Genomic DNA, 27,681 nt, shown 5'->3' with positions numbered 1-27,681 from the left:
ATATTCAACTAATTTTTCCTAAGTAGACAGAATAGCAACATACAGATTATCAAGAGGCAGCAGATAGAGAACACATTTTGTGGCTCTGAAGGGAACAGAATTTCCTCCTGTACCCTACACTGTAGCACCTTCAATAAGCAGCTTCCTGTATAAGGTTTCCTCTTCATTCATATGTCCGGCTGCATGTGTGCCACAAGGCTGCATTAAACAGCTTTGCCGTATCTCTGAGGTAACTAGTTGAGGCAACTTGGGATTCTTTAGAGTGGGCAACACTACCTGAACCTTGAATGCTCTCAAGAAAGTGCAAAGTATGATAACTACTCTGGAAATTCATTAGCTGGTAATTCCCCAATAATCACTCAGTAAGACCGTGCCCAAGCTTCTTCAATAATAGACATCAATACTGTTCTGTAACAGTATTGCCCAGAATAAATTCACAATCCTGAAAGCTACAGCTACCAACACCATTTATAACAGTTCATCAGAGAGTATGTTGAAACAAAGTTACTGAGCTTGAAGCAAAGCCTGCACATTAATACAAGCTCTGTTTTAAAGGAAAGCTCTGTTCATGTCAATGAAGACTGCTCAACTCCCTCTGGAGGAAAAACAAAACAGATTCCTCATCCAACCCCTCTGCCCTCAAGAAACCTCAGAACAATTCTCTCACGTATGTCAGTTGGAAAACAACTTTTAAATGCCATTTAATCAATTTGCTGTTTGACTGACAAGTGATTTTGCTAAATGAAGACAGCTATTCTCCACTTGGCAGAGAGGCAATCCAGAAATTCTGTTCCTGAGCAGCACAGTTAGATTGGGTTTTTTTATTTAAACTGAACCTTTACCAAACTTCAGATTAACCTAAGAAAATCCTCACGTTTTCCTTTGTTTGCTGCCCTGAAACATCTGTTCCTTTATGCACAGGAATTGCTCCAGGCTCTTCTAAACACAATGTATCTTCTACCTGGTTAGACTTTAGGGCTCTATCTGGCAGATCTTCCTTTTCTTCTTCGCTGCAGAAAGATGGTGCTTGTACTGGTTTTACTTTCTCCTGCAAAATTAAGAGAATGTTGGTGACAAAATTGGTGGGTATATAAGAAGCATACGCTCCTGTGGGATAGCAGAGTCATTTTGCCTTCTGCAGGGGTCTAGGACACTGGCAACATGCTTGACTTCTCCTACTTCCTTCCCATGGGACACTCTGGTTTGTGACTTTTGATTTCTAGTATTATAGGCTCTTGAGTCTGGTTGAAGAGTACCAGGAAGCAGTTGCAGGCTTAGAGCGAATGCCCTGGGAATCCTGTCTGTTTGGTGCACTGTTTCCTGTGACTCCCAGCAGCTAAGACCATGGCTTGCCTGTTTCTCCTTCTATTGCCAAGCCTATTATCTTTATGGGCCATGAGAACTGTTTTCCTGGCAAGCAGAAAGGCAAGGTGAGGGGGCAGCACACACATGCAGGAATTCCCACTACAGATACACCTGCATTATGCTTTTGCAACTCCTACTCTCAATTCCAAAGCACAATCAGACAGGTAGTACACTATGGGCTAAGCTCGTAAGACAGAGGACAGCATAAACACCCTCAGAAGGCCAGGAAGAAGCCTGTAGACACATCCGAATCAGCTTAGGTTGAGGTGACACAAAGGGTGAAGCCCTAGCTTCACAGTCAGCAATAAGCTGTTTATTCTTTTTAATGGTATTTTATGGTTGAGAGCTCTCAACATCCTCAGGAAGGGATTTTAGCATAAATCAAACAAATTTAGGGCTAGTGGCCAAGAAAATTTTGAAATCTATATTGGGCTGATGGTAGTAAGAAGCTTTACATGTAAGAATTCAGTGTGTCCTGTTCCCATTCCCAATTTGCTAGAACTACTATTGTCTCAAACAAGTTAGACTTAAATTCAGTATCTAATAAGGAAGATAAATTATAAAAAGACTAAGTGTTCCATATTAATTTTAAAAGAAAGGGGAGGTACCACTGCAGCCTTAGCAGCTGAAGAAAGTAGTGTTGATTGGGAGCTGAAGAGTGATTCTCCATTAATAGCATCATCTTCGAACAACAAAGATACCTTCTGTGGCTTTCTTTGGCTGCAATGAGAGAGGAGAAAGCGGAAAAGTTTCAGAGGCCATGCATTGCATCTGTTTAATAGTATCAATTAGGACCATCATTTGCAGCAAGTGATCCCAGATATAGGACTCTCTTTCCTCACTGTCTCAACAATTCTACCGCTCTCCCTTTTTGTCTGCACAGCTTGCTGCAGAAGTGAAGATAAAAAGATGTCAAGAGGATTTTATATTGCAGGCATGGAAATGGGAATCCCAGTTCAGTGGTGGCAAGGAGAATGATTCACCACAGACACAAAATATGTAAAAGAGCCCAGCCCTGCCCATTTCCAATCACATACCTCTACTTCCTCCTCAGCAGCAGTAGCAAGGGACACCACTTGCAATACACCTGGGTCTGTCTGGTTTTGAGGGCCCTGCTGGGCTGTTCAGAAAAAATGCCCCCACCCCTCCTCCTCTCCCAGGACCATCACCTCTCTTTAGTGATTGCAAATAAATCCTCCTCATCCTCTTCCTCAAAGAGGCTCGTCTTCTTCACAGCTTTAGCCTGACTGACAGTGTTAGCTGGTTTTGCAGGGTCCTCTTTTCTGTCATCTTCAGAAGGATGTTTAGCTGGCTTGTAGACATTCCAGTGTTCCTTAAACATATGGAACCCTTAAGTTTTCTTTTGTCTTGGTCAAAGCCATTTTCCCATCTTCTCTATAAGCAGAAACACTTCAGCATCTTGGAAGTCTTTGCATCTCTCTACTAGTTTATTTTCCTGCCTTTGTGTTAGTCACTGTAATCTGACATTGCTCAGGCTTTGCAGAAGGCCTGGTGACCTCTTCCATACGATATTTGCCCAGCAAAACAGCGTACACACACTTTACTATTATAGCTGCTCTTGACAGCTGAGATCAGTGTCAGCTGCAGTCACAGGAGTAAGGTCACCCAGTAGAACCTGATTTGAGCCACTCAAATAATTAGCAGGTTTGATGTATGGGGAAAAAACAAAACAAAAAAAAAAAAAGAAAAACCACACCACCCACACCCAAGATGCCTCATTACTAGCGTGCACAACTCTGCACTTCTTACTCCTTCAACTTTCAACCACAGTACCTTCTTTTTTTCCCCTCTGGAGCTAGCATTTAATCAAGCCTACCGACTGAACAAGTCCAAAAAATCTACATCAGAAGGAAACATTTCTGTGTTTGGGAGAGTGTTCTAGCTTGTCTGTTTTCTTATTCCCAGCACTTTTTAGTAGTTTGCCCCGTTCCCTACCTCTGTTTGTCCCCTTTCTGAAAGGGACTACATGCATGTTGAAGTATGAACTTGGCTTACTCTACATTAAGGTAAAAATGTGTCTAAAGATATTACTATTATCCACTAAACAAGCAATTACAGGACAGGTAATAAAAATCAAGTCTACACAAAGGAGCAATTTTGGAGAGAGGGAGGGCTAAGAAGAGTCTGGATCCTATTCATGCAAGTTAATTCAGAAACTTTCTGGACAAGTTTTTAATTTAGTTGGTATGTCTGGCTTTCATTTAAGATGCAGGGCAACACCTAATCCACCCCTAGAAGAGGGAAGCCTAGTTATTTACGTTTAATTTTTCCCATACCGAGATTAAAAAAAACCTAAAAAACCAAAACAACAAACAAGCAAAAAACCCCACCCCAACCACACAAACCAAAGAAAACACATATCTATCTAGAATTAACACATATCTATCTAGAATTGCTAAACTTTCCTTACATAAATTAGAGCAGTAAGAGCAAACTTATTTTTCCCTTTTAGTATTTTCAACTCAGATTTGTTGGCAGCAGCCTCCATTTGTTATCAATCTTTGCAGAAATAACATTGAAAATATCAATTTTCTGTTCCACATGACTTCTATTACCTAGATCCTGAGATAATTTGGGCCAAGAATCAGATAGCTTCCTCAGCTACAAAAAAGTCACAGGATTGGGGTATGCATAGCATGTGGATACAGCAGAGTTTGACTGTGGTTCCTGTCTCAACAGTTTTATGCTTCACCCAGCATAAAGCCCAGTAACCCCTTTCAATCAAATCTTACTCCTCAGTACCTCCTCATCACTGCTGAACAATAAGCTGGAGGCTTTCTTGAGTGGCTCTGACTGGTTTGTTTTCTCTTCCGGGGGTTTTTCCTGTTGCTTCTTGGCATGTACCACACCAAATAGATCCTTAAAATAAAATTTAAAAAAATATATGAAAAAAAAAAAAAAGAGAAAAGCCAAAGCCACAATGAAAAGCTCACTAAGGAGTCATCAGCATGCAAGACTGTTGCCATCCACTTCTCAAAGGAGTAGGATAGAGAAATGGTGTTTTGTGACCCCTTTTTGAAGACAATTTCAAGTGTGATATAGTATTCTAGTCCAGGGAATTATACGTACACAGCATTTGATGCACATAGCACTTGAAAGCACACAGCCTGGTTTTTGCCCACAGATTCTCCACCATAAGGCTTGACCAGCAGCCAAAAACCACCACACAGCAATTCTGTTGCACAGCAGCTAACACAATGGGGCACTGTTTCTACATCTACATAATGAAAGAGAATGAATCCTATTCTGAGACGACAGGCAACAGGCAAGCTGAACCACTACCACTGGGCAAGTACCAAGACTCTTCGGCAGATTATTATATAGGCATCAGAATACACAAAAGCATATGTTGTCTTCACTACCTAAGGCCTATTTATGCTTTACTCCACCCAACTTGAACTTCAGTTCCATAACACAACCTTCCTGGCAGATAACAGACACCTTACCACATTACAAAATGTTTCACTATCCTGACAGTTGCTTCTGAACAGCCCCTGTTCAGAAAGGTGAGCTGGAAGCAGACCCCTCTTGAACAGGAAACCTTTATCCTGAGGTTGCAGAAGTCCCCTATCTTAGGGCACTGAGCAGGCCTCCTATTTGCCTTGGATTAAGGGCAAGTTAACTCACCTTGAAGGCTGCAGGCCCAGAGTTGAAAGCTCTTTGGAGGGTGTGTGAAAGGAAGAGGGTAAAAAAAAAAAAAAATAAAAGGACACACTAATTCTATCTTGTTAAGTTTCTTCCACAAACTGTGCTCTGATCTGTTTCAGCAGCCACAATTCTTACACACTGAAAAGCGAGAAAAAAGGAATTCACCAGCCATGGCACAAGAGAAGCAATTAGTCATCCACGCGGCTAGGTACCACAGACCAGGATAAAACAGCTTCTTGAAGCTCATACCTGTAATATTGCTCAGCATTCTCTAGTCCTATCAATCAGAGGAATAACATTCCTCATGTTTAGGTCCAGAGATGACATGCACTGACTACAAAATACTAAAAAGACACCAAGAACTCACAAGAGTCCTTGCTACCACTCTCCTCCACAATGCTGTACACATGCTCAGAACTGCTACACAATGCAAGATCAATTTAGTGCTCTAATTTACCACTCCATTTACAAGCTTAGCATTGTAGACTTCTGAATATTTCCTGCTGCATTTGCAATAGGCTGTGCAGGAGGGTTCCCATATACAGGCTCTATCAGGAAGCAGTACCTACCTCTTCATCATCATCAAACAAGGAGAGTGGAGCCTTTGTCATGGACTTGCTGGTGGGGAGAGACTTCACAATTTTACTTGATGAAAACAAGTCCTGTGCAAACCAAAGAAAGGTCACTTTGCAAAGCAATGCTAGAAGTTTAAGAACTGTAAATGGGACATTTGTATTTTTCCTTTTAAAATAAGTGTTTAGTGTGCCTGTGAAGTAGGGAAAGATTGTCTTACTCCGATGTAAGAATTGCCTGCAACTCCATGGGGATTTTCCTCAGCTTTGCAGAATAACTGCTAGCTGGAAGCCAAGGACACAAGATTAAACATATGCAGTCTTTCATGATTCTTGCTCTCGATTTGCTGATCTCCCCCTCTTCAGGCTTTCAATTTATGCCTGTGTGTACCACACAAGTTTAACTCTCTGAAGACAGAGAACAGATTCACAGAGTTTTCACTCTTGGAGCAAGGAGGAACTTTCAGGGTGGCTGGGAGTAGTTGCATGGATGCCAGAGTTCCCACTCCTACAGATAAATAAAAAGTTCCCAGATACAAGAGGACTGAAGTCAGGGTGACTCGGATCCCAAGGATTTCTGTAGTGATTTACTGAAGAGATTACTCACTTCAGAATCTTCCTCATCAGAGAAGAGGCCCTTCTGTTTTCTTGAAAGTGTTTCAGATAAAGGCTTGAAGTCCTCACCTGAAGATGGTTGACTCTAGGGCAAAGACACTGCATCAGCACTCATTTAGACTCACTAAATGCAGGCACATCACATAACCCTTTCTAAGAGGCATGCTGCTAGCAGTGTCCCAGCAGCTGAAGGTACTGAATACAAGCTTATCACCCATGGGCTGAAGTCCAAAACTCATGCGCTGAGCGAATTCTTCACATGCAGCCAGAGTTATGCACAAGTGACTTGTAGGTTTTACCATAGGCCTCCACTCCCACCACCATCCTTCTCAGCAGAAAGATGTATGCAGCAACTCATGCAAGGTCATTCAATGTGAGTTAAAAATATTTCTTTTAACAAGCTGTGTTGCACAATGGAAGATGAGAGTTTGTGCCAGCCACCATTTCCTGGATTAGCACAGCACAGCCTCAGCCTGCCACCAGCTATATTGCCATTAAACTCAGAATGATTCCAGACCCAAGCACTACTGTCAGCAAGCCTGGAGTATAAAACAGCCCTCACTTCCTGACAGGGCAGGAGTGGTGCTGCTGAAACAGTTCTCATCCTTTCCTCCAGGAAAGCCAAGTGATATGAGATCAGAGCAGTGGTATTGGATGACCTCCCACCACCACTCCTGCTTCATTGACCGTGGATACTCTTGCACTGCACCAGAAATAGAAGCTGGCTTTGGCCCTTGTGCTCAGGTGCTTCTCATAAGACAATAAGGAGAAAGTCCTACAGCAATTTGCATTAGACATCCCCAGCAGTGTACACTTCCCAGTCCAGAGGAGAGAAGAGTCACTATAGCTCATTACATTCAAATACTCCTTGGACAGGAAATATGTATAAAGTGAGTATACACAATCTCTGCCATTGAAACAAAGAGCATTACAACCTTCCTCAAAACACTGCTCTGAAAGTGAAAGTGGAGTGGGCATTAGAAGGCTCTCATAACTCTGTACATTGGTCCCCAGGACAGCATTTAGAGCTTTCTACAGCTTCTGAGAAATAGCTTTTTAAACACTCTAAGTACTGTATATGCTTAGGTAGAACTGTAACATCCACCTTCATCTCCCACAATTTATACAAGCAATGGGTTACCAGTTAAGTTGCTATCAGTGGTTGGTATAAATGCAGACATAGTCTCTGCAGCGCAGAACTGTGACACCAATGGTTCTTAAGTCAGGCTGGTTTCACTTCAGACATGAACTTCATAAACATTTTTTTTTTTTATATCAGAGGCTTCTCATTTTGCTCTCATTTCAATCCGGCCTTAGTAAGATGCTTTCAGTTACTGCCCACACAACAAAAACCTCAAATAAACCTAAAGCCTGAGAGGCAAAAGGCAATTAAGGACCACTGAAGCACTTGGGTCACGAAGAATCTATGAACCTAGTCCTGTTTCACAAATATGGCACTTCCACAGCGTTGCACATGGAAAGACTACTTCAGCTGCAGCAGTAACTTCTTCCTAAAAGTTTAGCCATACAAGCCATTTATATGACATTACCTTTTTTTCCATGACTGTCTCCCTATGGCTTTCTGTCTCTTTAGTTGTGCTATCAACCATGGGAGGAATGGCAGGTTTTTCCTTGAATAAGTCACCTTCATCATCATCATCAAATAGCTCAGCTGTGGACTTGACTGCATTAAGACACAAAACAAATAGGGAATGAGAAGAACAGAATGGTCACTACTGAGCAAGAGGAGATACCAGAGCCTCAAAAGATACTGTGCTCTCTTTTTAAAGATGACCAACATCTAGAGTCTTTAAGAGAAAAAGATAGACAAGCTCTCAAAGTGAAGCACCACTTACCTGAGAGCACTGATAACAGTGCAGTCGACAAGCATTAGGGTAGAGTTAGTTGGCACCTCTAAAGTCAGTGTTTTGTATTGGCTTGGCACCTCTAAAGGCCTAGAGCCTGCCAATATGGAGTGCTGAGCAAAGGGATTCAAGACTGTGTGAATAAAGTCTGTATCATTCCCCTGATTCAAGTCTAGATACTGCCCTAGCAATAGAAGGGGCAACCTAAGAGAAGAGTCAGTGGAGAAAATGTACAAATAAACTAGTCCCACACCACTCTGAGGAAAAGAAATGACAGTAACAGAAAAAAACAACCAAAAACCCACAAAAATAAACCAAAAAACAAGCAGAAGTAGCAGTGATGAAGGTTTGAATTTTGTAACTCATTGGTTCCTATCAGTTTGAATTTTGATGACCTTTAATGTTTAATCTTCCACTGCATATGTATAGAGGTACCTGAATCTGGAGGCTTTTTAGTTGCTCCCACAAAGAAGTCATCATCATCATCATCAAACAGAACAACTTTCCCAGGCTGTTTAGGAGTTTTCTCTGTGCTCTGTGCTAGAGATTTCTTGTCTTTTTCCACAATTACAGTGGAACTAAACACATCGCTTCCTCCTGTAGATCAGATGGGGAAAAAAAAAAAACACAACCCACAAAGAAATCATCGTCAGAGTTACCAAAAAGCTGAACTTGTGCCATAGGAAGTGGAACAAGGTAGTTTCCATCACAGCTACTTTTAATGTACTCCTGCAACAATGCTGCATCAAAACCATTAGCTAGAAACTTTCCGATAAAGTGAAGTCACAGAGATGGCCATTCACTCTCACTGAAATCACTTCTTCCTTAAAGCTGCTCCTCTCTCATAGGAATGGCAGCAAGGTTCCATGTTAAAACTAGAAGACGCAGAAGTCCCACATTATTGCCCCTATAGGCTTCCAAAACCAGAATCCTACTTCACTACCTACTTTTCTAAGCCACACCAATGTGGTCAAATGAAAGTGAGAAGGTGCTTAAGGAAAGGGAAGGACAGGTGACTGAGTCCCCCCAAGAAGTGGCACTTGTCACGCCAGACCACTAGCAGTACTGCAGTATGAGGCTCAGTTTGGTCCCGAGATTCCTGTGTACTTCAAATATGACAGTGATCAACTATAGTAAGCTGGTAACAATTGTTTCTTCTACACTTGGTGTGGAAATGATCCAGCTTCAGTGACACATGCATGTCCATATATTGTCTGCAAACACTTTTAGTGTTTTTGGTAAAAACTGGCAGCCTGGTTCTAAGCCTGCCTTTTTGCTTCTTATGTAGGGATGCTTGGAAATGGTGAGGAAAAAAAAAAAAAAACAAACAAACCACAAAACTTTAATTGAAAGTTTAGCAGAAAGTAGAACTGCCATTTGGTTAGAAGCCAGAAGACTGCATGAATTTTGACCAGCATAGCAGCCATTTGTTATTTAAAAAGTGTATCACACAATAAGTACCACAGAACTGACCGGAATACAGCCACAGAGTCTGATTAATTATTAAACATTCTCGAGTTCCTAAACAAACTGTTTACTGGGAATGTGTTCATCAAGCAATTCTGAATAGCAAAGGAGTCTCAATGTTGGTTTTTCTCTGTTGACTTCAGCCTGTCCACAAGTTACTGAGAGGTAGCAACTGAAGACTCTGAATAAATGCTACATATAACTTAATTCCTGATGAACTAGAACAAGACACTGTTAAAATGATGGGTAATTCACTGCTTATGCAACAGTACTTCCAAGAAAGAACAAAGGATAAAGAAAACCTCAATTTGCAGTTTTGAACTTTGCTACCAAGTCTTATAATTATGTAGAATGACCATTGCTGATGTATATCTTTGATCCTGGAGTTAAAAGGCTGTATTTGTATATGTCCTACTCCAAAAATCAGGCTAAGGGCTCAGTTAACTGAAGCTATAGTCTAAAAATAGGTCTTTCATAATAAAGGGCAAAACTTAAAATTAAGGTAACTCAATCAGGTGAAGCTTCTACACAGAGACAGAAATCAAAGTCAGTTGATTCAAGGAGTGGTGACATACGTTTCTTTTCATTGCTAAGCTGGAAGTCTGATATGGAACAGGGATCTGCGTATGATTTTTTTTTTTTTTTTTTTTTGGTTAAAATCTGAGTTATAGATCTGATCCTTCTCAATGTATGCAGATCCTCCTAATCAAAACTGAACAAAATTGGTCTTATTTACCCACGCCGCAAAAATATAGGATATCAGTTAAAATAACATACAGCCTTAAATGTTCACAGTACAACACTGGGAGCTGACAGCTGCTAACACCTGCCATGAATGACATCAACCTTCAGAGCTTCTTCAGAATCCTGATTATCCATAAAGCATGCTGCAGTTTAGGCTTATAGCATGGTAGAAGCACCTGTATTTGTCACTAAGCATATGATCAAGCAATGCAGTGCTGCTTTATTTGGACAGTTTTTTTCTTTAAAACCTACTGGGGAGGTTTTAAAGAAAAGAGCATTTTGTGCATGAAGCAATCTGCTATTGAATGAATCATACCTGGGAACAGAGATACTGCACCTGCAGGAACTTTCTTTAAGGACTTTGTAGAGGACACTGAAATCATAGGAAGTAAAATACAAATGGATGCACTTGTTTTATGCTGTCAAAGCCTTCAGAACTCTACCACAGAAACAGGAATCCAGTAAGTCTTCTGAGCTCCATCTTTTTTTCTCAACAGCTCAGAACTCATTCTCCTTGAACTTCTGTTTTTTTTTTTCAGATAAATAACAGTCTAGCTATTTTTTCTCCATTAAAACTCCACAAAACAGCTCTACTAAATTGAAGCTTATAAGCATGATAAACATTTACACATAGGACTATTTACAGTAGTTCATATTCACACTTTCAAAAGCACTTCAATACAATACACTCAAACCAAAATGGCTTAGTCTCCCAATCCATATCTGAAAATTCAAATACAATGCTTCAGTAAAAGCTGCTGCAGTACACAATGTGTGCTCAGACTCCTTAAGGGTCTAGATATGCAGCTAATGGGAAACTAAGATGTGCATTAACCTGCCAGAATAAATCTTTACTGCACTCAAATCCACAACTGGATCCTGCAAAGTTACTCTTCAGCAGCAGGATCCGAGTGCATGCAGAGAGCTCTGCCAACATCAGCAAGGACATCCTTTCAGCTCCAGAAGAGTAGGAGTGTGTAAGAGATCATAGTGAACAAACACATTTAAAATTCAAGGAAAACACAGCTGTTCTCTATTAAGACTGGGGAGCAGAAGAGACTTGCCAACAACTGCTACTCCCGACTTTCTAGTTTGGAAACAAAATAGTCTAGCTGCTAGCAGTGATAAATCACAGTATAGACAAGACTACAGGAGGCAACAATTAGTTCCTACCTTCACTTACTGGGACTTGCTCCTCTGTTTCTTTTGTCTCTTCTTTCGGTGCTTCAGCAAAAAGATCACTCTGATTGTAGATGAAAATGCAAAGGGGAGGAAAGTGGTGAATTTGTTTTTTGTAGCAAAAGACAGCTGCTGATTTTCCCATGTAGAACATCCATTTCTAAGCCAAGACAGATGAGGTAACCACCACTCCTTTCTCAAAAGGATGTCTGCACATACAGACTGAAACCTAGGTACTCAAGTGTTAAATTGAGTGCATACATTCAGAAGAGTAGCTTTCTGTCTTCTAAAATTTAATTAACACCGATTATCAGTCTGTTTACTGCAAAGAAGGAATGATCTTTTATTTGCACATCTTCAAGGGCTTACACTAATTAATCTACAGCTATTTAGGTCCTGATTGCACCCTTCTAAGCTCTCCTATTGAAGCTTATACAGTAAGGTTTGAAATAACAGGTCAGGAAAAGCATAAAAATACTTCCTGAACTTCACATAGTTAAGATGAATGATTTATATTGCTGCTACAGAGACACTAAGACACCAGTATGGTGCAGAGATATACTCAAGAGATAGCTCAAAAGCATTGCAGGACACTCCCACAAATGTCCTTGTGTTCAAGTTGCAGTTGCCCTGTGCCAATCCTCCCTGAGAATCTCAGCCTACATTTCCAGGAAACCTCCAGATCTTGTGAGTACTGACCACTTAATTTATCGAAAGCCTCCCTCTTATGGGAAGTTGGGTATCAGAGGTTGCCTACCTAGAGACTCAAAATGCATGGTCTTTGTATAAAGCTTTGTGGAAAGAAGGCAGCAATATTTAGGAAAAAGTGGGCGAGCGCAGGGCTGTGGCAGGGGTGTCAGTGACTAATTGCACATTTGCCAGTTACTATTTGTCTATTGACCTACTGTGGCTGCTTTCTGGTACATCAAGGCCTCCTCCATTGTGCAAGGTAAGTGAAGATAAGTTACCCTTCCTAGATGATTAACTTTCAGGTAACAGAAAACCAAAAACAAGCATATGCAGGCAGGCAACAATCACAGACAAATCTGCTTGGCTGTCTTGTGTCTACAGGATGAGGAAAGTAGCCCTGGCAATAAGTAACCAAGAGGCTCTAAAGATAGCCTCATCTGAATTTGCACCGACGCAAAGCTGGCTTGCACTATTTTTTTTTTTTTAAGCTGTTGGCTGCCACTGAAAAAGAAAGCACATTAATATTTTTTCAATAAAGGCTGCATTTCAGTGGAAAGCATTGCATAGACATATCCTCTTCCCTTTATACAGTGCCCCTGTTTGGTGCTTGTTGACTACATTGTAGTAGATTGGCATGGTAAGCTTGAGGTCAGCTGTACATGAGGCCTCCTTTCAAATTTCAGTCTAATAGCCTCCTGGGCTCCAAGGAAACCTGACTTTTGTTTTAGTTGTAATGAGGAACACAACATCCCACACAGGCAACAGTTGGCTACTATTCTGGACTAACCTTGACTGTTACCAGTATCAGCTGCATGATAAAATCAGAGGCAACCATTTGTTTTACACAGCTGTACTATCAGATTCTTAAGTATCCCTGACATCCCCTTTCATATGCACAAATAATGCTAAAACGATGTCAGAAATGCATTCTCTGCCATTCATTCATCAGGTCAGCTCTAGATACATAGCACAAGAGCAAGCTTAAGTTGGACTTTTCTTGCCAACACAGGTAACCCAGGAATTGTACAATAACTAGATGAAAGATCACAGCATAATTGCTAGGGAACTTCTAACAGCACAGAGAAAAAGAAACCCAACAGCATCACTGTCCAGACATGGTATACGAAAGATAAAGTGGGAATAGCATCATGTTCTCTTTCCTCTCAAACTTCAGGGAGAAAGAGAGAATGACAAAATTCAGTATTCTCACAGGCATTTTAATAGAAATCTGCTGGTTTAAAATAAACAAACTGTATGGCATTTGGTTTATTTCCACAGATAGAAGAGAGGTGATGAGTAAGCTTTGCTGGAATTAGAACCTGTCTAATGTAATGCTAGAACCACACTTGCATATCTCATCAGCACCACTGCAGAAGGGAAGGCTTTATGCCAAGGGAACATAAGTATCTCACTCATGTAGTTGTTTCTCCACTGGAAAGCAATACTGTCCCACTACACTGGAATATTAACGAGTGTCCCAGTTTTGGCTGGAATAAAGTTAATTTTTCTTCTTAGTAGCTAGAATAGTGCTGTGTTTTGGATTCAGTATGGGATTTGGTATGAGAAGAATGCTGATAATACACTGATATTTGCAGTTGTTGCTAAGAGATCAAGGACTCTCCAACTCCCCATGTCCTGCCTGTGCACAGGTGTACAAGAAGCTGGAAGGGAGCACAGCCAGAGCATCAGACCCAAACTGGCCAATGAAATATTCCACATCATGTAACATCATGTTCAGCATATAAAGGAGGGATGGCCAGGAAGGAGGGGGTTCTCTCTCACTTCTGGGATTGCAATTGCGGGATCCTGTTATTTCAGGACTGCTAGCCAGGAACAGGCTGAATATCAGTCGGCAGGTGGTGAGCAACTGCATTGTGTATTACCTGTTTGTACTTTCTATTACTGTTATTGTTTTATTACAATTATTAAACTGTTTTCATCTCAACCTATGAGCCTCTCTTTACCCCTCCAATTCCCTCACCCATCCCACCGGGTGAGGGAGGGTGAGAAAATGGCTGTGTAGTGTTTGGCTGCCTGCTGGGTTTAAACCACAACACCAAGCAACAAAATGCTGTCTCCCCTCCCTGCCTTCCAGAGGTTGGCATTTGTAGGGATCTTTTGTTTTGTTTTTAAAAGGAGGACAAACTCAATTTCTATCTTCTTCAGCATTCTCACCTCTTCATCATCAAAGAGACCTGTTCCACCACTGAAGAGGCCACCCCTAGAACCAAATGGTGTGAAGTCTTCATCAGTCAGCTTAGGAGGCTTGAAGATGTCATCATCTTCATCTAGAAAGCAAAAGAACCAAGAGTTATGGTGGGACTGACCAAGTTTCAGGAAAGGAATTGAAGAGACAACCAAAATAAAAACTGGTTTGATTCCATCCCCTCCCTTATAAACATGACACATACAGGGAAGCTGCTGTAGACAGATTGGGTTGTATGTAGGTGCTCCACAAGACCACAGTTAAGGAGAAACTCTCACTGAGCCTGTTTCTAGCCTTGTTTTACATGCACATCACAACCTAGATGTGTATATACACTCACCTTGAAGGATGCTCACTGATATCCCACCCAGTTTCTAGAGTAGATGCTACAATTTCCTAAGTGGTGTCTTACAATCCAGCCCACAATTCAAAAACAAGAGGAAGATGTCCTACCATCTGATGGAACTCTAACTTCCTTCTTCACTTTCGGGGTCTTCCTTGTTTTGGTCTCTGATGACAAGGCTTTAGGAAGAAAATTTCAAAGTAAAAATAAAATAGTCCACTTGTACTTGTAGCCTGTGATCAATCTATGGTAAAAAAAAAAACTAAAAAAATAATCTAACCAAGCTGACCTATGTGTTTTCATATGAATTAGCCCACTAAAGCAAGTCTATGAAGTAGAGGTTCTAAAATTAGCACTTAAAATTGTAATATCACTATTCTGTCAGGCACTATGGGTTCAACACAGTTGCCCACACACAGACTAGTGTCACTTGAGATGTCAGAGCGCTACACAGCATTCCAGATGGTACAGATCCCACACAGAGCATGCAGAACCTTGGAGCATCTCAAATGGCTCCAGGCACATTATACCTTGGTTCAGCTACCAAAAGCAAAGCTACAGTTTTACTTCCTCTGGCCCTGCCATCACAAGAGTATTTCAACGACCGGGTGTTTTCTCTGTAACTGAACAAGGTAAGACGGTAGGTTTTATACTCCAATATCCATAGACCTATCTTGATTGTTTGAACCATGCAAGAACACATATGCACACTGTTCCCATCTGTTCATGCTCTCAAAACTATAGGTCAAAAGCAGGTTCACACATGCTTGACAACTCAATTTCAGTCAGCTATTTTCAACTGCTGCTTTGCTGCAAGAATAACTACTTGAGGTAGGTCTCCCCCCTTTGAAAGTGACACAGAAGCAAATGCAGTATTTAGTATAAAATATTATGGAAAAAGTAGCAAGGAAGTTTTTCAAAATGCAGTATGTTTAAGTCACAAAGAGAGGAAAAAAAATCCACACCACATGAAAGCACCAATCTACTGCTTGAGGGTCTTTCCATTGTAGATCTCACAAAGACTACAGTGACCAGTGGTTTCCACATACTTACCTGAAAGAAGGGGAAGTACATGTGGTCAAGCATGCAGTTTTGCATGCAGAGATAGAATCAGATTGGAGAGAAAACTTTTCCAACATGTGTGCTTGCAGAGTGAGCTGTCTCACCTGAAAGTAATGTTTTCCACTATAATAGTGAATTCCAATTCAGTGCTGTAAGTTATGGCCAAAAGGTTTCTCAAACAGAAAATAGGGTCTTTAATTCCTCTTGTTAGGCTTTCATCTAATACATATTCAAATAACAGATCTGTGTAATCTCATGTATTGTTACACAGAACCTCCTGTCCAACTCTCACAACTCCCCCACTATCTCACAAGCATTTATCAAAACTAAAGAGTTAACTTACATGAACGCTCTTCATCCTGTTTGACTGGCACTTCTCCTTTGATTCGGGCTGCCAGCTCATCTGCAAATGATGTTGGCCTCTTCTTTTTCTGAGGAGTAGGGACAAATAACACCATATTCCTCATATACAATCTGGTTACCAACTTGATGCAATTGCAATTATAAATACTGTGTTCTACAGCCTCACTTGTACAATATCCTGTCTAGACTCTGAAGCCCTCAGAAGAGGCAATATGGCTTTCTATTAAGAAAGGAATTAAGAGATTATGCATACATCAAGAAAAGAAAAGCCATTTCTAGTCCCTTATGATTTTTTAATGTCATCTTGTTTTGGGGAGCAGGACAAGCAAGAAGTATTTACCACACACAAATGCAACAAGTAATTTCTTAATCACCTTTAAAGACAGCTTTGATGCCAGTTTAGGGTGCAGAAGTCCCCTAATTTAAAAGGGTAAAGCCTAAACAACCATGTTTAAAGACCATTCAGGATTTTTACAGGCCCTCTCTATAGGATCCCATCCCAGGTAACTGAGGCACCATTATAATCCCTTTAAGGACAGATTTTTCATAAGGGAAGTTAAATCTCTCCCTCCAGGAAGACAACAATTACTTACGGGCCTTGTGCTTTCATCTAAGTCTCCATCCTCATCTTCCTCTTTTTCAGAGTCAAAGAGATCACAGCCATCGTCATCATCCTCATCACTCATCTGTGCTGTCCTCTAAAAAACAATAATGCCTTGTTGTGTTCTCCTGAAGTTGGCATACAAAGCTAGCACAAAACTACATCTGCTTAGATAAAATACTCAAAGCAAACTTACTGAAAGGAGGGAAACATTCACAGTTTGGGGTACTTTACAGCTTTTGAGACGTAAGGAAGGAGTACCTCTAGCTCCAAACAAGTTGCTGCATTCTCTACACCTCTGTTCTCTGTCACCAAACATTTCTTTACTAGAGACACAACCGAGGACATAAAGGCTCTCCTCACAAGGAGCATACCGCTACTATACACAAGCCTGAAGTGCTTTGGCTGTGCTGTTTCCCTTAGTTTATGAACTCCTCTCCACTAAAGACGTAGTATTAGCCTCAACTCAGGAACACTGTGATCAGCTTGTAAAAAAATATATCATCTTGAGATATTCCTAAGGTGGACAGTAGTATGACAGACAATACACACCCACATCTTGGCTTCAGTCATGTCAATAAAAAGAAAAAAAAGGTGAAAAAGATTAAGTGAATTGTGAGCTGAGAGCTGGCACAGGCAAGGACCCAGAAGTCAATTAAATCATGACAAACCAAGGATACTTGCTCATCTTATAATATACCAGGCATGCAAAGTTACCCTATGAAAGGTACATAGATTATAAAAGGGTTGTTTTTGAAACATTGTTCTTTTGGCACTAAATCATTTCAGATTAAGGATCCTCACATAAAAGTTTTTTGCAGTGGCACATCTAAACATGGGTAAGATGCCTTCTCCTACTACCACCTACTACCAGTGACTAAAGTCAGTCTTGAATTTTTCAGCCTAAACATTTCTTTTCCTTTCCATTTGTTATCCAAATGGGCAAACTTTTCAGACATTCAATACTGTTCACAGCTTTGATTTCATGTCATACCCAAACTGCACTGTTCTGTACGACCTGCATAGCAAGTTTAGAATTTTAATTATAGACCAAATAATCCCACAGGCACCTAGTTTTCCTGGGATAGATTCTTTGAACTCTCATGGCTCCAAAGTAATTCCTGAGGAAAACGCGCATCAGGTTATGTCATCCCACATACGCTTTGCATCTAATGATGGCTTGTAAGCATGTCTTTAAACCCAACCCAGCTTCAATTTCACAACACAGTGCCATCTAGCCAGGAAAATCTTCCCTTACAAAGTTATACAAATCAAGCTTAACCAAAGTTTTTAATAGTTAATTGTCTAGAGTTCTTATCTCCTCTTTCTTGCATCCTCACTGTGTCACAAGTGGAAAGTCTTTCAGATATGTACCAGGGTGTATAACCGTACCGTCTTTTGGTCATCTTCACTAGGGTTTCCAAATTCATCATCTGATTCCTGGAATATAAGAGACCCAAAGACAAGTATCACACACTACTTTTCCCAGTGATGAAAGGAGAGGGCTCAGAGACTCTGGACTTGCTTAGGTTTAGACACTCATATCTCGTCACCACGATGTGACCAAGAAATTGTTTCCCCAACACCAACCATCTTTATGAATGGAGCTCACTAGAAAATCATTAATTTAGCAAAGACAGCAAGATCCACCTGACAGTGCACTTAAGTTACTCAAAAGGGATTTAACTTTAATTGAGCAAAGACAGCAAAAGCAAACTCCTCAGGAAAAAGGGAGTGCTTCCATAGCAAAGTTACAAAGCAGACACATCCCAGCCAAGGCCAGCAAAACGTATCAAAATTTGATAGTCCAATGCAGCAGATCTGAGGCAAAGCCTAGAGATGCATTACTAACACCTACTTAACCTTTAAACTTTCTCCTGTTAATCTCCATTCCATTTTTTCTAACTGCAATTTACAACAGATTTTGTTCTCCATAAATGCAATTATTTGTAAGAATCTGATTTGCTTCACAAAGTGAAATCTGACTGGAATAAAACACTTCAGTTTGAAGTATTCTACTGTAATAGCAGTTAGAGCCAATACTGCTTTATTCCTTCTCTGAAAATCTGCAGAGGAAACTACTGCATAAGAACAATAACAAAAAGCACATTTACCACAACCAACATAGGGAGCAGACATTGTGCAGTATTATCTTGAGACCTCACATGAAAAAGCAAGGTAGCTAATGGCCTCACACGCAACCAAAGACTCATGAATACCTGTGCAAAACAGATGGTACTCTGTGGCATGTCACTTACCTCTTCATCCTTCTCTTCACTGTCCATTACACTTCCACGATCGCTATCTACTGATCCTTCTATTACAAATGAAATCAGAAAAGTTAAGATCAAGCATGACACCTGTACACAGAGCAAGGTGGTCACCAGGCATATCAACAGCAACTTTAAAGGCTTTGTGAAAAGAATGAAAAATCGGGTGGAAAAGAGAGCAGTTTGGAAGAGCTTTGAAGGCTGTGGAAATTTTAGCACCGCATTTTTAATACACAGAGCACAAGCTACTGAGAAGCTACTGCTCTGCATACCAGAAAAGTGGCAGTTACAGCATGATGCACTTTTTTTCCCCAGCTAATTACAGTGCATCTAAACATGCAAGAACACTACGCAGTATAACCCACGTTGTGAGTTAAAACAGACCAAATACTGAAATTAGGAACTAGTTACTCTCAGAATAAGAGGCCATGCCAGCACACACCTTCACTAGAGAGATCTCCAAGGCCAACATCATCTTGTTCCATAAACTGCTGAGAACCAATCAAGTAAGGTAAAGGCCTGTCAATATAGAGATCCTGGAAAGAAACAACATCGGGTCTTTCTGACACCTAGGAACACATTGCTGACAAAGACAGAAGTCTTACACCCCTTGTTTTAATTCAAAAAAGTAGTAGCTTGTTTCAGGTGAGTCCTACCAGACACATGCTTCAAGTCAGCATGCAACTGGGGGCCAGCTGAGGTTTGTTCTTTTTAAACTGTCAAAGGGGGCTACTTCTATCAGTATGGTCCCACCTCGTTTTTCAGGTGTCATCTAACAGAAGAACATCCTTGCAAAGTCTTGTAGGCATCAGTCTTATCCTAAATCCTGCACCTAGGGTTCTTAATTACTGGGAGAATAAAAATCACCTATGAAGATATGTTTTGTTCCTAAAAAGCATGAAATTTGAAGGTCCCACTCCACCTCAAATTGATGCTTCCCTTTCCAAGTTCACTGCCATTAAACTAACTCCCTTTAGGGTGCCATGCCTTAATGCTAAGCCAACTTCAAGACAAGTAGGCTATGAAAGGAATAGCTCAGCAAGGAGCACTTCTTCAGATGTAGCCATCGAATCCTTTTTTTAGGTAGCAACTATCAATTTTATATCAACACAGTGATACTGCTGACTGAAGCAAAGAGCAAGTCCAAAAAGGCCAAACACAAACCCATGTCCCAGCAAGAACAGGTCTACCTTTGGCTCAAGTATCAGTTCCATCCTTTCGTTACTTTCTTCCTCTTCTGAGTCAGAGTTGCCTGCTTTGATGTCTAGCTGTTCAAATGCACTGTCTAGAACTTGCAATCCATAATTCACTGCTTCTTGGATTTTGGGGATTAGATCAGCTTCTTTCTGTTCCCGAGTCTTTTCCTTTAGTAAGAAGAATAACGCATTCTCATTTCATTTTACTCAAGACTCAATCTCACTGCAACAGGCATGCAAAATTTTAACATTAATACAATAAAAGATTTTTCACTATAGGTAAGAGAAAGACCTTCAGACCCCTTTTTTGCTTGATTTAATTCATCTTTATCGCTCCCAGAAACAGAGATGTTCTAAACAACCACACCAGCACAGTACTATCTTATTTGTGCTCCCAGCCCCTGAAGGGAGCATTTATGGTATGATACACCTAGACTGTAAGATCTATAAAAAGCCCTCTGAGTTGTTATCACTGGGAATTGCAGCCAGATTTTGCTTCCCCATTTCACTACCGCTGAAACCAGTAAGGAGGCCCAAAGCCTCAGTTCTCTTGCTGAAAAGACATGCATAGCCATTTGAAAAATTGACACATAAGTCTTGTGTACTGGACATAGTATTGAGCCTAGGTAGGCCCTAACAGGTTATCATACAATGTAGTAGCCTCCAATCTTACTGTCAAATTTACGTTTGACTAACATACACTATTCAACAGACAGACTTCAAGGAGAAAGGAAACAGTTTGGTTTGTAATCTGTAAGTGTCCTCAAAGTAAGTTTGAAAATGAGAAGGTAGACAACAGCTGCAAACATACCATCAGCACCCAAGGCAGCTTAAGTTAACTACCTGCTCTGGTTTGTCTCCAACATCAGCTTTGGGAATAGGCTCTTCCACTTCTTCATCATATACTCTCTAAAAAGTCAAGCAAAATTAATTCAAGTAAGAACAACATAATGGTGTAGGGTCTAAACCACAGTCACCACCAACACAATAAAATACACTGTTAATGTGTAATTAATTACACATTAATTCATTACACATTTTTAAAAAGAAGGCATGGATGATGCCAAGTATCTTCATAGCCTCCTTCATGCACTGAAGTCATCATCTTGAAGTTACTATCGGGCAGTCTCTCAACCCAACTGAGGTAGTTCAAGACTGCAAATGTCACTGCAGTAGTAAAAGACAAGTCGACACTTTATCCCTCTTCACAGACTGACCTGAATATATTATAAAAAGCACTGTTTTAACCCCTCTAACATAAAGCTATTCTAGAAACTTTCAAAGTCAAACCTAAGTTTACTCATGGGCTATTTTCCTTTTGTTTTCTGTTATTGAGTAGCTTCCTTCTTTAGTGTTTACTCTTCTCCTGTGTTTACAGAAAAGGTTCACATTCTCCCTCAGCCTTCAATCTGTTCTGATGATTCCTCCCATCCAGCTCTTTTAGCACTCTTTTGTAGGATCAGCTACAAGGAGACATAGGGGGGAAAAAAAAGTCTCCCTTGAACCTGCAAACCTAAATCCAAATCTCTCAAACACAGGTGCAGTTATCCCCTGGGAAGAGACAGATCTCTCACATTAACTAAATTGAAAACTAGAAATGAGGACCTATTTCTGTGAATTGAAATTTGGGAACAAACAGCTTCAAGCACCCAAGATTTAAGATGTTTGGTACAAACTTTTCTCAGCAGAATCATTATGCTGAACAGCAAAGGTAGGCCAGAAAAGCCATTGCAGCTCTGAAAAAAACCCACCACCACCACAAAAATCCAGATTTCCATTATCTTGCCCTATGACAGTATCTTTCCAACAATAGCATCATGGCTTCAGATGAGACACACATGGCCTGAGAACAATGCTGATCAAAACAAAATACCCAATAACACTCACAGTGCTAAAAAACCTTCCACAAATTTGAAAGACTATTAAGGCTCCACATCTTAATTATACACATGTTCCTAGTGATACAGTGTTGTAACAGACTTGTAAGTCCAGCTTTTACCTTCTTAAAATAGCAATATTCATAAAGTGGAAACCTTAATCAACAAACATGCTCATCATGACCAAATGTAACAGACAATTGCCTGCAATCCAACACCTTTCATAGAGACTGCTTTTAGTGTAAAGTAAAACCACTGGGCAAATTTACAGCATTGCATAACATTCCTCATATTTAGACAGCCAAGTGCAGCAAAATGCTACATTCGTGCTACCTGTAAAGATATAGCAAGACATCCCAGAGATCTCAACTTATTCACTGTCCTAAAAACAAAACTCTGATCTCCATGTCACATACAAACAAGGACAGAAGGTACCTCAAAAGAGGCAAAATCGAAACTGCCAATATTGGATAGTGCATCACTCATGAAGGTATTAAGATACCCTTTAACAGAAAGCAATTAAAAGGCACTTCATCTCTAAATTAACATCAGACTTGCCAAAAAGTCAAATCACTTCTCCACATTCCAGTAAGGGGCAACACCAGTGTTTGAAGTACAAGCTTGATGCTGTACAAGTATATACTCACGTTCTCTATAAACTGCGTATTGGACAACATAAGAAAGTCATTGAAGACATTATGAAGGCGACAATCTGTAGCTTTTGTTTCACTAATCAATCCATCTACTTGCTTTTTGATTTCATGAGTCCTGGAAATAGTTTGTTGTGAGAACTCTTGCAGAAAATGCAGAAGCTGTTTACAACAGAGGAAAGCAATAGTCAGCATCCAACTCTTTTCTTTTGGCACCATTTATGACGCAGTCAGAACTGACCATACGCTTCAACTGAGCATCAAAATAACCACAGTTTAGACTAAAGCACGCCCATGTACACCCAGGATCAAGTCCCATCCTACTCTGCTTCCACTTCAACCTGCATTTCCTTTCGGGCCAAATTTAGCTTTTTTTGCCCAGACCAGAGGGTCAAAGTAACGGGAGAGCCTGTCGACCGCCGAGCCCTGACTGGGGCTGCCCTCCTCGCGTTCCGCCCGGCACCGGAGGGCTGCTACCGGCGCGGGGGCTCCCGGCAGGGCCCCGGGGGGGCTGCGGCCACAGCGCCCAGCCCAAGGCAGCCAGGCGACCCCCGGCCGCCGCTCGGGCCCGTGGGCGGCAACACCGCCCCGCACACCGTCCCGCCTGACACCTCCCAAGCCCCGAGGGGGGCCGCGGCCCACGCTCCCCTCCGGTCCCAGGCTCAGGCCCGGGCCCGGCTGCCCCGCTCACCCCGGCGTCCGAGGCCAAGGACCAGCTCTGGCTGCCCTTACGGATCTCCTCCAGCGACCAGGGCCGCTCCCACACCGGCGCCGGCGCCGGCTCCGCCGAGTCCCGCGGGGCCCCGTTCATCTACGGGAGAATGACAGTGAGCCGAGAAGCCGGGGCCGCAGAACCGGGCCGGGCCCGGGCGCGCCCGCCCCGGCGCTCACCGTGACCGCAGGCCGCGCCGCTGCTGCTGCCGCCGCTGCCCCCGCGCCCGCCGGCGCCATCCGCCGCGCCGCCCGCCCAGCGGTCAGCTGAGCGCCGTCACGAGACCCGCGCCCCGCCCCGCCCGGCGTGCGCACGGGCAGGGCGGCAGGGGGCGCCGCGGCACTGCGCGCGGAGGGCCGCTCCCCCCCCCCCCCCCCCCCCCCCTCCTTCGCCGCGGGTGAACGCGAAAGGGCCGCGGCTGCGCGGGCGTGGCGGGGAAGGCAGCGGGGTTCCGCCGTTGCCGTACGGGGCTGCGGCGGCTGGGTCCTGCTGGGAGCGGCCAAGCCCTGGGGGGGCAGCGGCAGCCACCCGGACCTAAGGCAGCCGTCGGGGCGCACAGCCCCGAGTGGGTGGTTGAGCTAAACCGGGTGAGCGTGGTCCCGGCGGGGCAAGGGGTGCCCGCGCCGTCCCTTCTGCGGGCAGCGAGGGCCTTGTCCCTCGGGCGGGAGGGAAGAAGAACCAGATGGGAGGTGGCTTCGGCCACTGCCGCTGCTTCAAGGGTGCGACACCCTTGGCTGCGAGACCGCTTGTAACGGAACGTGCACAGGGGGGCCCTACTCTACACCCGGAACAAAGTCGAGGGTGTCAGGAGTAGCGAGTCGCGGCAACACGTCTGCGGCACAGCAGAGTTCGCCTGAGCACTGCAGCAGGGTATGCCAGTGCCCAGTCTTACCAGTAGAGAGGGACCCTTTCCACAAGTTCGGTAAAATCTCATTTGATTTAAACTGGATTAGTCTTAATAAACCCACTGCAGAATTCCAGGATTTGCTAGAAGAAAGCACCATATACCCTAACATAAATAAATACACCGTGCAAATCACCAAACTGGAATTCACAGTCAATTATCCCTGGGCCTTTACAGGTAAAACACCCACTCTAACTTCCCAATTCCTCACAAAGTCATTTCTTCCAACGAACTAAAAACCTTGTTATACCACTATTTCATATGTTCTTAATTACAAGTGAATTATCCAGGAAGGAAATTACAATAAAATCATCTGTTCTTCTAGCTGGTAACTAAATAATTACTTGGAAATGGTCAATTTAGATCAGCCCTTTACATTAGCACGTGGACTTTATTTATTGCATTTGACTACAACGATACCACAGAAGACCACTTGATGAACCAGGGTACTGAGTGATTTACTTCTCACTTGGGTTCTTAATTTAAATAAGAAAAAAATGTCTAAGATCTCAAAGTTCTCATATATTGATTTTAATGGCTACATGAAGGATATTGCTAGATTAGTGACACAGGAACTTCTAAAAGCAAAGTACCATCATACTCCTTTTGATTAAATTTTTCTGTTATTCTTTAGCAAGATATCATTACTGAACTGGCTCAGACCGACTAGTAGAATTTAAAGAATTTTAGCATACTGACAATAAAGCAGAAACTAACAAAATATGGGTAGAACAATATTAGACTAGACTAGTTTCACAACAATGTCTTGAGCAAGATTGTTAAAAAACACACAGATGGGATTAATCTAAAATTATTCTCCAAGGCTTTTACCTATGCCATAGATCCTTCCTCTGCAAATTTCAAAACACAGAAAAATTTGCCTTTAATTACTTTCCATATTCACTGTGGAATAAAATCCAACAAGTGCTTTGTTGATAAATCAAAGTTCTACTGGCACAGAACTTTGTGCATTACAAAATGTGAGGTCTGTATGCTCTATGTGTACTGATGCTGAAAAACATAGGGTCTTACCATCAGGCAGCTTCACATCTGGGGATCTTGCAGATTACTTTCCACAGGGGAAAAAAAAAAAAAAAAGACAGCCACATGAAACCGAAATGTTCCCTTAGGGGAAATTGTTTATTTGTGATACATACACCAGAATCTGAGCAGAGAGGGTCATGAATGGCACAATAAAAGTCTGTTTTCTAGAAATCTCAGCCTAAACATTATGGTTAGGGTTCCAAAAAAGTATTTCAGTCCTAAAATTCCTTTTAGAGAGGAATTTAGAGTTTCCTTTTAAAGGTTACAGAGAAGACATGAACAATAAAAATCACTTGCTGTTCCCCTCAGAACTTTCCAAATGAATATGCAATGTAAATGTATTAAAAATCACATATGTCATCAGGGACTAATTTGCATATTAAGAACCAGAACATGTAGGACTGCATAGACCTGTACTCTCTAATATTCATGCTTACCGGTACGCCTTAGCTCTGTGGCATTGCTTGCTGCTTATATGTGGCCGTGAGATCTGTGTCTGTGCAGCTCATATTCCCTAGGACCTTCCAGAGCAGGGGAGAGTACTTCCGAAATCAGTTTGGGGGACAAGTTCTTTCCTGCATGGCCACAAGGACAGAAGTTACAGCAGACAGGTGTTGCTTGTAATTCTGCCAGCCTCATGCAACTTCTCAGCCTTGTGCGTTTGTAGCTGTGTAAAATGAGCCAGAAGTCTTTTGGTGGGACTCTGAAAGGCTGCAGTGAACATGTTTAAGGTATGGTCAGGTAACCAAGGTTACTGGAGGGCCCCTGTGGATTGCAGAGGTGGGCCACAGTACAGGACGCAAAGGGTTTGAAGTAGATACACACAAGACAGATTGGAGAAACATAGCATGTACTGCAGGTGCTGCTCTCTTCTGCCCTCCAGTTTCTGGAGAACTAGCACAGCATAATGGAATGCTATAGTTAAACAGACATGGTGCAAGAAGAAACAAGCCTTTAGGAATCTCTTCCTGGTCCTACTTCAGTCTATTTTCTGCAGTGTTGCTCCATGTGGAAAAAGCCACTGCCTATTCTGAAGTTGCCTGTTAGCCCTGTCTAAAAATTTACTAACCCAGACTTCTGTCAGACCATAAATCCTCTGGTTAGTTTTGATAAGCCAACACTTAAAACTGGAGACAATAGTGATTAAAGTGTGTTGCTCTAGTGTGAAAACTTGCTTACACACAGGCTTGGATTCAGGGATATGCCTGAAATTACAGCTGGCTCTGGGATTTCCCAGCTGAGTTGGGGATACAGACATAAATATGTGTCTGTAGTTTGCCTCCTCACTGTAGTAATGAAATTAGCAGAGTTTGGATTGAGCAGTGGGGCCTCATCCTGTCACAATTAGGGATTCTGTGCTATAGCAATATGGATAGCTTTCTCCTAACTTAGATTCCTAAGCTTTCTTCCAGTGAAACCAAGGCATGGAATGGGGACAAAAAGTTGTGGGAGGGGTGCTACAAACAGTTGGAGTTATTCAGACCAAAGAGCACACTAAGACTCCTTAATCCACCAGTTTAAGCATAGGTTTTCTTAGCCACGAAGCTTGTTCTTTATGTCCACGAAGAAACATCTGTGAACATCAGCACAAGAAGCAATTGCAAAGCAAAGAAGGAAATCCAGTAATTACACTCTTACAGAAGCTGACAGCCATGGACCTGGTTCCCAGTGGGTACCCACAATAATTTCCACAGGCCCAGAGGATGGCAAGAAGTTTTAGCAGCTGCAGAACATCTACAGAAGGCTAAAGGCAAGATGATGCAACCTTGAAAGTAATTTGAAGGCCAGTATTGCCTGCTTGTTATGTATGATCGCATCTTACTGTCTCTTCACAACTTCTACAGAGCTGAAAGCAAACATTTTGAGTGGATCCTGACTACTCTCAAACCAAGTAGTACATTGTTTTGTCCAGAAAATATCCCTATAAACAACATGGCCAGCTTTAAGGGAGGTATTGTGTATGCTATACCCATTCACTGCTAGGCCGTATGCAACTCTATTAAAGACAGAATGATTTCTAACACACACACACAAGTTATGAAATAACAAAAAATATTATTTATTCATACAGGATTATGAGGGGGATCTGATTTTTCTCTTTTACTTTTTTTTTTTTTTAAAAAAACTGTTTGTGTGAAGCGTCTACTAAATTCCCACTAACATTTGTCCATGAAGAAATTACAGCTTACAATGGAGAAGGACTTAGAGTCTCGACATGACAGTCAAAATAAATCTAAATATAATTCTCTCTTCTTGATAATCTGGGTAATGATATGCAATATAGATA

At 41.9% G+C, this 27,681-nt stretch overlaps 1 protein-coding gene across 7 annotated transcripts in view; it reads right to left on the bottom strand.

Moving 5' to 3' along the window:
- LOC104357036 (WASH complex subunit 2) overlaps positions 1 to 23,670 on the bottom strand; it is a 37,796-nt gene extending 14,126 nt beyond the window's left edge. For 3 of the 7 annotated variants that reach the window (XM_042796486.1, XM_042796698.1, XM_042796561.1), the window contains exons 1-21: positions 23,426 to 23,614; positions 22,732 to 22,896; positions 21,051 to 21,116; positions 20,202 to 20,375; positions 19,454 to 19,547; positions 19,000 to 19,058; positions 18,116 to 18,181; positions 16,734 to 16,838; positions 16,121 to 16,208; positions 14,826 to 14,894; positions 14,342 to 14,454; positions 11,471 to 11,540; positions 10,614 to 10,670; positions 8,522 to 8,683; positions 7,772 to 7,905; positions 6,214 to 6,306; positions 5,604 to 5,696; positions 4,129 to 4,245; positions 2,535 to 2,698; positions 1,974 to 2,085; positions 962 to 1,048 (exon numbers count right to left, since the gene is read on the bottom strand). In XM_042796486.1, coding sequence (XP_042652420.1) covers positions 962 to 1,048; positions 1,974 to 2,085; positions 2,535 to 2,698; positions 4,129 to 4,245; positions 5,604 to 5,696; positions 6,214 to 6,306; positions 7,772 to 7,905; positions 8,522 to 8,683; positions 10,614 to 10,670; positions 11,471 to 11,540; positions 14,342 to 14,454; positions 14,826 to 14,894; positions 16,121 to 16,208; positions 16,734 to 16,838; positions 18,116 to 18,181; positions 19,000 to 19,058; positions 19,454 to 19,547; positions 20,202 to 20,375; positions 21,051 to 21,116; positions 22,732 to 22,896; positions 23,426 to 23,545 — 2,208 coding nt within the window. In that variant the 5' untranslated portion in view covers positions 23,546 to 23,614. The other 4 variants (XM_042796293.1, XM_042796623.1, XM_042796366.1 and 1 more) reach the window with 4 other exon arrangements.
- Between the last annotated feature and the right edge of the window lie 4,011 nt (positions 23,671 to 27,681).

This window comes from Tyto alba, unplaced genomic scaffold (assembly GCF_018691265.1).
Source record: "Tyto alba isolate M040663 unplaced genomic scaffold, T.alba_DEE_v4.0 Super-Scaffold_1, whole genome shotgun sequence".
Lineage (NCBI taxonomy): Eukaryota > Metazoa > Chordata > Aves > Strigiformes > Tytonidae > Tyto > Tyto alba.
This window is presented reverse-complemented; position numbering and strand designations above follow the sequence as displayed.